Source organism: Pseudorca crassidens, chromosome 2 (genome assembly GCF_039906515.1).
Source record: "Pseudorca crassidens isolate mPseCra1 chromosome 2, mPseCra1.hap1, whole genome shotgun sequence".
Classification (NCBI taxonomy): Eukaryota; Metazoa; Chordata; class Mammalia; order Artiodactyla; family Delphinidae; genus Pseudorca; species Pseudorca crassidens.
This window is the reverse complement of record NC_090297.1, coordinates 2,350,582-2,358,629: the sequence shown is the minus strand read 5'-3', so window position 1 is coordinate 2,358,629 and position 8,048 is coordinate 2,350,582. Positions and strand designations below refer to the sequence as shown.

General features: G+C 50.7%; 1 protein-coding gene across 5 annotated transcripts in view; it reads left to right on the top strand.

Moving 5' to 3' along the window:
* Positions 1–104: 104 nt before the first annotated feature.
* Positions 105–8,048, top strand: part of CEP104 (centrosomal protein 104) — a 58,321-nt gene continuing 50,377 nt past the window's right edge. For 2 of the 5 annotated variants that reach the window (XM_067717991.1, XM_067718001.1), the window contains exons 1-2: positions 105–307; positions 4,012–4,138. In XM_067717991.1, the coding sequence (XP_067574092.1) occupies positions 4,026–4,138 (113 nt within the window). In that variant the 5' untranslated portion in view covers positions 105–307; positions 4,012–4,025. The remainder of the gene's footprint in view (positions 308–4,011; positions 4,139–8,048) is intronic. The other 3 variants (XM_067717971.1, XM_067718011.1, XM_067717981.1) reach the window with 2 other exon arrangements.

Sequence of the window (8,048 nt, the reverse complement as noted above, 5' to 3'; positions counted from 1 at the left end):
CTGAAAACTACATTACCCAGAAGGCCCAGGAAGAGGCGGTGCGACTCCGCCTTGTGCGCAGGCGCGGCGGGGCGGGGTCGCGCACGCGCGGAGGTCCGGGCGGGCCGGCCTGGTTGTCATGAGAGCGGCGGCCGCGGCCCGGGCAACAGGCGCTGGCGGCCGGGGCTGTTCCTCGGCTGCCACCACCGCTGCGGCTTGGGGGTGCCGGCCGGCCCGGGTCGGCGGAGGAGGCGCCTCCTGAGCTCCGCCGAGGCGCGGCGCTGCCGAGGGCCGGCGGAGAGCCCGGGTCGTGCGGACGTCCTGACAGGTACACGAGCGGGCCGGGGGCGTCGGGGCCTCCGTGGGCGGCAGGGCCTCCGTGGGAGCGGCCAGCGCGCTGCGTCACCGCCCCGGGCGGCCGGCGGCGCCAGCGCTTGGTCCCCGCGTTTGGCGGCGGTGCGGGCTCAGCGACCCCGACTGGGTGCTGAGCTGGCTCTTCAGCCTCGTCTGTTTCAGGGATTCTCAGGGGCACTTTCGAGTCTTGAGGTTGCTTGACCAAAAAACCATTTCAGTGTGTAACATTTAGGTTTTCCTAAGAAGGAAACGATACAAGTCTGTCTCCTAGTCTTGTAGCAAGATGTTCGGAAGTTGGTAAAGTGTTTCGGTTTAACGTAGAGATTCAGCACCCCGATGCGTAGTGAAAAGCAGACTTCGTAGGAGGAACCGCCGAGTTACCTTCTCCCCACGGTCCCAGCTCGTCCTGCGGCGCGGGGGAGAGTGATCGCTGCTGGGGAAGATGCAACCGGCGCTCGTTTTGAGGCGAGGACCGCTGTGCACCGGGGCCCCGCACTCGACAGAGCTTTGGTTCTCCCCAGAATGTTAATGTGATTTTTATAGAGCCCAATACTAGTGTCCTTAGTGACACCCCAAGTATCTTAGGGAAGACTTGAAGGTTTACGCAAAGGGGACCCTAGGGAACAAGGCGGAAGGACGTGGCCATAAAGGAATCCTGTTCGAATTCCCAAACCGACGTAATAGCGTTGCCTCTGCGGTTCCCAGGCACTTCTCCTGTCTGGTTCCTAAATGCCAGGACTGTGTTTTGGATTTATTGAGGCAGCACAGGATAGTGGACACGTCCTTTATTCGGATTTAAAGGGCCCCATTTCTAACTCTTAGGGCCATAACCGAGGGTGTTGGTCAAGACCAGGCTCTGGAACCTGACCAGCTTTAGAACAAAGCCGGCCTGTGTGGCTTCATAGCCGGATGACCCTGGGCCAGGCCTCTCTGTGCCTCAGTCTCCTCGTCTCTACAGCTGGGGTGTCAGAGTTGTGATGAAGGTATAAACACGTATGCACCTGCACACAGAAGTATGGTGTGAGGGAGTAGGTCAGCACACAGGCCAGCAAGATGAATAAACGGTATTTCAGCTCTCCGGACTTTCAGGGTACGCGATCACACTCAGCTGAAAATATTTCGTAGGTACCTACTGTTTTCGAGGTGGGATAGAAAGCAACAGGCCCTGCTCTTGAAGGTGATGGAAGGGCACAGGGATCTAACTCTGAGCTTTCGTAAGTTTGGAGGGACTTTAGAATCCATGACAGAAAGCGGGGGTTAGAACAGCAGGTTGGGCTTGAGGAGGGTTCTTCCGGTGGGGGCGGTACTCCACGTGGGGAAACCTGGCCGTTGTTTTCTAGAGAACACAGTGGGACCCAGAAGAGGTGACGTATTCAGTCACTGTTCCAAAGGTGGGACCAGTGAGACTTGGCACTGAGGGAGAGGGGATGGGGGAGGGGGAGGTATGGAGGCCAAGGGGAGAGTCAGTCCAGGCTGCGAGCCGGGCACGTGGGAGGAGCCAAAGGCTGGGCGAGGCCAGTCCATGTCTGGCATGGGAGCTGGCACACAGGCCAGGCTGTGCAGTTGCCGTGGGTTAAATCACACTTGTCCATTTTTTGTGCCTGCATTTTATTACTTTCTGGGTTAGTTTGGTTTTCTCTCCTGTGATATCCTGCAGTGAGCTTTGTATAAAAAATAACTGGGATCTTTAATAGTGGTTTCTCTTTCTATTTTAAATACTTTTGTTCGTATATTCCAAGAAACATTAGCGAGTGCCAGCCAAGAATTAATTTATTGACGTGGTCCTCTGCAGGTTCTCAGTAAAAGTCAAAGGAAGATCTAGATCATGTATCAAGCATGTTAAAACAAACACATTCCATGTGGGATATGCTTGTGTGTCACCTCCTCCTGAAAATCTCCATTAATAGTATGTCCTACCCCAGAGAACTTTCTGGAGAAGTCTTTATCCTCTGTGTTAGTGAGGACGCTTGGTCGCATACTTCACTCAAATTGGCCGACTGAAGAGCATCGACAGGCTTAGTCACTGGAGAGTAACCGGAAGTCCATGAGTTGCTCGGGCTTTAAGTCCTGAGGCTCACAGGGTGTCTCCGCCTCTCTCAGCACTGCTTCCCCGTGTCAGCTCCACTCCCTGCCTGGATCTCCCCTCTGGTGGCCTCCAGCAGCCCCCCCCCCCCGCCCCCGCAGACACTATGCTATGGCCACAGCCTCCGCAGGGTCCTGGGATTGAGTGGCTTTGGTCCAGTTTGGGTCCTTTCTCATGTCTCCATCCCTGAGCCCGTTCCTGAGGAGGGATGTGGAACTCATGGACCACCCAAGCCTGGGAAACGTGCCCCCTCAGGCGGGGATCTGTGGGGGGCAGGATGGGCGTCAGCCCCACAGTTCCGGGTGTGGGGAGGACAGAACCACGGAGGGAAATTGGAATTGAGGTGCTGTTTTCAAAGGAGTGGGCAAAACTGGGCGTCGCTGCAGCCGCCCTCAGAACGGTGCTGGGCGACTATGGGCCAAGCCAGCTGTGCTGATACAGCCGCCCTCAGAACGGTGCTGGGCGACTCTGGGCCAGGCCAGCTGTGCTGAAACAGCCGCCCTCAGAACGGTGCTGGGCGACTCTGGGCCAAGCCAGCTGTGCTGATACAGCCGCCCTCAGAACGGTGCTGGGCGACTATGGGCCAGGCCAGCTTTGCTGATACAGCCGCCCTCAGAACGGTGCTGGGCGACTCTGGGCCAAGCCAGCTGTGCTGATACAGCCGCCCTCAGAACGGTGCTGGGCGACTATGGGCCAGGCCAGCTTTGCTGAAACACCGAGACAGGAGATCCTGCAGCTGGGATTTGCGCATCTGCCCAGAGGCAGCCCCTCCGCCAGGCCCGGGGAGAACACCTGTGTGCTTGAGGTTCCGCCGTGGTTCTGCTCTCCCTGCTGATCAGCATTTTCATTTAGCAATGTTGTTGATTAAACAGCCCCCTTTCCCCTTATTTTTGTATAACTCATTAGCACACTGGTTTATTAGTTCCTTAATAATTTGAAAATCTTTATATTCATATCTTAGCAAAAGACCTTGTTTTTGCCATAACAAAGTAACACGAACTGGATGACTTAAAACCACAAAAATTTATCCCGGAGGCCAGAAGTCCAAAATCCAGGTGCACTTGTGCAGGGCCACGCTTCCTCTGAAGGCTCCTTCCCGGCCCCTTCCAGCTTCTGCTGCCTCCAGACAGTACTCGGCGTTCCTTGGCTTGTAGATGCAGTGCTCCAGCTGCTCGGCCATTGTCACTTGGCTTCTCCCTGTCTGTGTGTGTGTCCCTGTCTCTTTTCTGATAAGGACACGAGTCATGTTGGAGCAGGGCCCATCCTATTCCAATATGACCTCATCTTAACTTGCTTACGTCCCCACTGTTTCCAAACGGGGTCACGTCACTGGCACCAGGAGTTAGGACTCAGCATAGCTTTGGGGGGACACAGTTCAACCCACAACGCTGGTCAAACTTTTTGGCATATATTTGGGAAAAGTCAAGAGGCATCTTAAAAATTGTGTAATAAGAACTAGACTCTTTCAAAGTGATGGGACAGTCCTGACTAGGTTGGGAATTACTTTGTGTATTAACAAGGCAGGAAATAACACTTTCAACGTTACGATGTACTACTAAGTCCCTTAAAGCAGTCTTTCCTGCTCTCATACATAGCCCCAGCGTGCAGAATGCCCCACAAGATCGGATTCGTAGTTGTCAGCTCATCTGGACACGAAGACGGCTTCAGTGCCCGGGAGCTAATGATCCATGCACCGACCGTCAGCGGGTGGAGGTCACCGAGGTGGGTCAGACGGTGGGGGGGGTGGGGGGCAAGGGCGCTGGGTCCTCAAGGGCGCATGGGCTCTCTCCGTCTCAACTGCTAGTCTTACTACGACTCAGACGGCAGAACCACACGAGGGTCGGGTTGTGCTGCAGACTCACCCATCTAGTTACGCGCTGGACTTTTTTCCTTCTGTTTTTAAAGAAAATTTGTTGAACCTTTTTCCCTTTGACGTTAGCCCACATTCACTTAAGAAGCATGCAAATATGGAAGAGAGGGAGGAGAACTGCCCCCCCAGTTCCCTGATTGAGGGCCAGCCCCGCGTTCCCTGTGCGTGGTGGTAAAGATTTTACGTCTCGCTGCTTTCACGTAACACAGGGCTTTAGCCGAGTCTCTTCGGACTCATCTGGAATACTTGTACACCTTTAAAAGTCTTCATTACTTGAGTGACGCAATACCAGTGAGTATTCTTCTGAAACATTCAAGTCTTTTCCTGAGAAGCCTTCATTCTTCCCCAAAGGTGGGGCAGAGTTAGTTGTTGAGCTGCCCCAGGGCCTGATCTGGCTTCCCCGACTTAGTGTCGGCCGCCTGAGGCCATTCACCTCCTGGTCCCCTCACCTCCTCGGGGAATCTCACTCCTCATGACTTGTTTTCCGAGAGTGCGTAGAAGGCTTACTGTTTGCTCCTATTCATGAACATGTGAATCTGTATGACATTTACATTCAGTCATATACTGCGACTTACATTTATTCAGATGATATATTGCTAAAAAGTTGATGTAAATCCCATTTAAAATTCAAATATATTTTCCTTTTGGCGTTTCTGAGGGAACCCGACAAACAAGACTCCACTCTCAGTGAACTGAGAAATGAAACAAAAGAGTAGAGCAGATGGGGACAAATAGCCTCTTTAATGCTGATGAAGCTGATATTGAACAAGGGCTTTATCTGGGCACAAGTAGCATCCCAGGACTGGGCCAGCCAGGACAGCCTCACCAGGCCCAAGGGGGCTGGAGGAACACCTCCATCAGGCAGCCTCAGTCACATCCACGCTCCCCCCAGACTCACGAATCAGTCCAGTCCTGCTTCTCCCCAAGCCCAGGGGCCCGGAGTGAGCTGCGGCCACGGTTTTATGCAAATACACTTGCATTCCCCACACACACACACCTGCATTTCCCTTCAGCAGAGGTCCTTCCTACTAAATGCACTTATTCAGCATTTATGCATGAATTAAAGGTACTTAAATACACAGACAGGGCCGCTTTTTTGTAATATTTATAAAAGTAATACTGATATGGTTCTTTCACATCTTGACATGGTATTTCTTCTAAGGCATGACCTATACTTGATTTAGTAGTAAACTTTCAGACTGCTTCAAAGGAAAGGGTATATGTGCCTTGATCTCCATTCAGACTCATGCTGGGTTTGGCTCGGGGATCTCCTGACTTCAACAGTGTTCTCTGAGGTCAAGCACATCATAGGAAGGCAAAGGAAAGTAACCTCAAACCAAGTCTCCCAAAGAGAGGACAGGGTGCTCTGTTAGCCCAGGTCAAAGAGTGATTGCTCAGGCACTGATAGATATAGCTCCAGTGGGAGGTGGTCCTGGGGGTCTTTACAAGGGTGCAAGGGAAGTTTTTCCAGTGCCTTCTATGACCTAGGAATTCATAGAGCCTGAAATCTTCAGGGCATGAGACACACTTCTCCAAGAGAACACAAAGTTTACACCAATGATCAGAGCCTCTGGGCATGAATTTTTTATTGTCAAATAATATTCATTTGGAAAGAAATCTAGGGAATTCCCTGGTTGTCTAGTGGTTAGTACTCAGTGCTCTCACTGCTCCAGGCCCGAGTTCGATCTCTGGTCAGGGAACTAAGATCTTGCAAAACGCACAGCATGGCCAAAAAAAGAAAGAAATTTAGAGCTGTCAGTTTATCTTGAAGAGATACATACCTTTTTAGGTAATAATCAACTTTAAAAATAAAATAGCCAGTTCTTTTACCTACAAAATGAGTTTATTCCAGAATGGCAGAGGAATTGCAATTCGGGACATGCAAGCTATGGTGAAACCATAGGCAAGTCTGGGGAACAAAGGAGAAAGAGAAACCTTACTTTACCTTGCTTTATAGAGAAAAGGAGGAAGTTGGGAGGGGCTGCTTTGAGTGAAAGTCCATTGGAGGAAAGCAAGGGTTCAGGGTGGTGACAGTGTCTCATTGGCTGGGCTGTTGCTGAACAAGTAGAAAATCTTCCTTCTCCTGCTGGGGCAGTAATGTCAGCTTCTTCTTGCCCAGGAATGAAGGAAGATACGTGCCTGAGTGCTCCCCCTTCAGGGCTCCCCCTCTCCATTTTAATTGAGGTTTCCTTTTATTAATTGTCGTATTTCCCCCTTTTGAACAAGAACTTTCTCCAAAAGTATCACTGATCAAGAGTCAGGTTGTCCGCATTTAGTGGTTTTTGTCCTTCAGTGTCAGGAAGGACCTTTCCTATTTGTCACATCCAAAGTCGGAGGGAAATTACATAGCAGTAGGAAACCGTTTAAGGCCATGTTTGAGTAACAGGGAAGGTTAGAAGGGAAGACTCTCAAGCATTCCTATCTAAAGTGTACATCTTGTCAAGATTGTGCACGTTGGAGATCTCAAAGCATTGAGCCAACATCACTCTGTTGCGTACATCATTTCTACAAAGGTTTAACATGTAACAGGTACAAAGGTTAAAAATAATTATGCAAAACAAAGTTTAAAGTAACATGACAGTTCCAAATTTTATGATAGTTCTGACCCATGACCCTAGGCCTGAAGGTAGCCAGCTGAACAAATCCAAGGACCGTGGAATATCGGGTGAAAATCTTTTGCAACCAGTGCACTTGCTCCCTGGTTTTGTGTAATTGGATTTCTACTTCTCCCGAGACATTTATCCATGTGCAATAGATGGTATTTGCTATTGTTCCAACACCTCTTTGCTCAGCAAATAGGTAATTGGGGGCTATGCACTTATCTAAAACTACTTTAGCTAATAAGTGAACGATGTTGGGCTGCTACTCCTTCGGCTGTGGAATTGACCAGCTCTTCTAATGTTAGGAAGAGATTTCTAATCATGTGTTCATTGGCACCTACTCTGATGGGGGGAGAAAGGCGGCTCTCCCTACAGAGGCAAACCTGGGGTCATATACGCCTGCTGGAAGTTCCCATGTAAGGCAGCTAAGGAGGTTTAACACAATAGACCAATGGGAGGTTTCTGATCTGTTATGAAGAGAAAGTAGAACAGTGAATAAGCAAAAGCACACTGTCCTTTTACCCTCCAGCTGTCAAGATGATGAGCTGCCCAAGCTGGGGGCCATTACCAAGGCTTCCACGTATAGAAGAGTAACCGGGAGGAACACGTAGGAGCCCCTCGTCAGTAGTAGCATTTATGGACTCATTTGTCGGTATCAGGGACTTGGCGGCCTTCGACCAAGACTCACGTATGATGTTATCACATACTAAAAGTCTTCCCAAATATGTGGGCATGACAGCCAGCTTACAGACAGTCTGACTCAAACTGACCGCTCCCGTGTCTTCCGCGTGTGCTCAGGAGGCTTAAGTTAAGCCAGGGGACGAGGGCGTGCGGATTAGGTAGCCTCACCTCGTACGAGGGGCCTGCGGAGCAGTTGAGGCGCAGAGTGGCATTTGGGATTCCAGAGAAGTTACTTACAGTGTGAGCAGGGGTCACTGCTGTCATGGACAGATCAAGGTTTCTGGTGACAAATCCAACCATCAGAGAGGTTTCCCTCTCTTGCAGTAGATCAGGAAATGTGCATAAAAGCAATGTCTGTCCAAGGTAGAGAGGGAGAAAATAAGGTAAGACGCAATAGTGAGAAAAGGGTATATGGGCCTGGTCCATCTTGGGAAAGCTGTCTCATCAGATGCTGTCTGCTTCAATTCCTGGAAATCTTTAC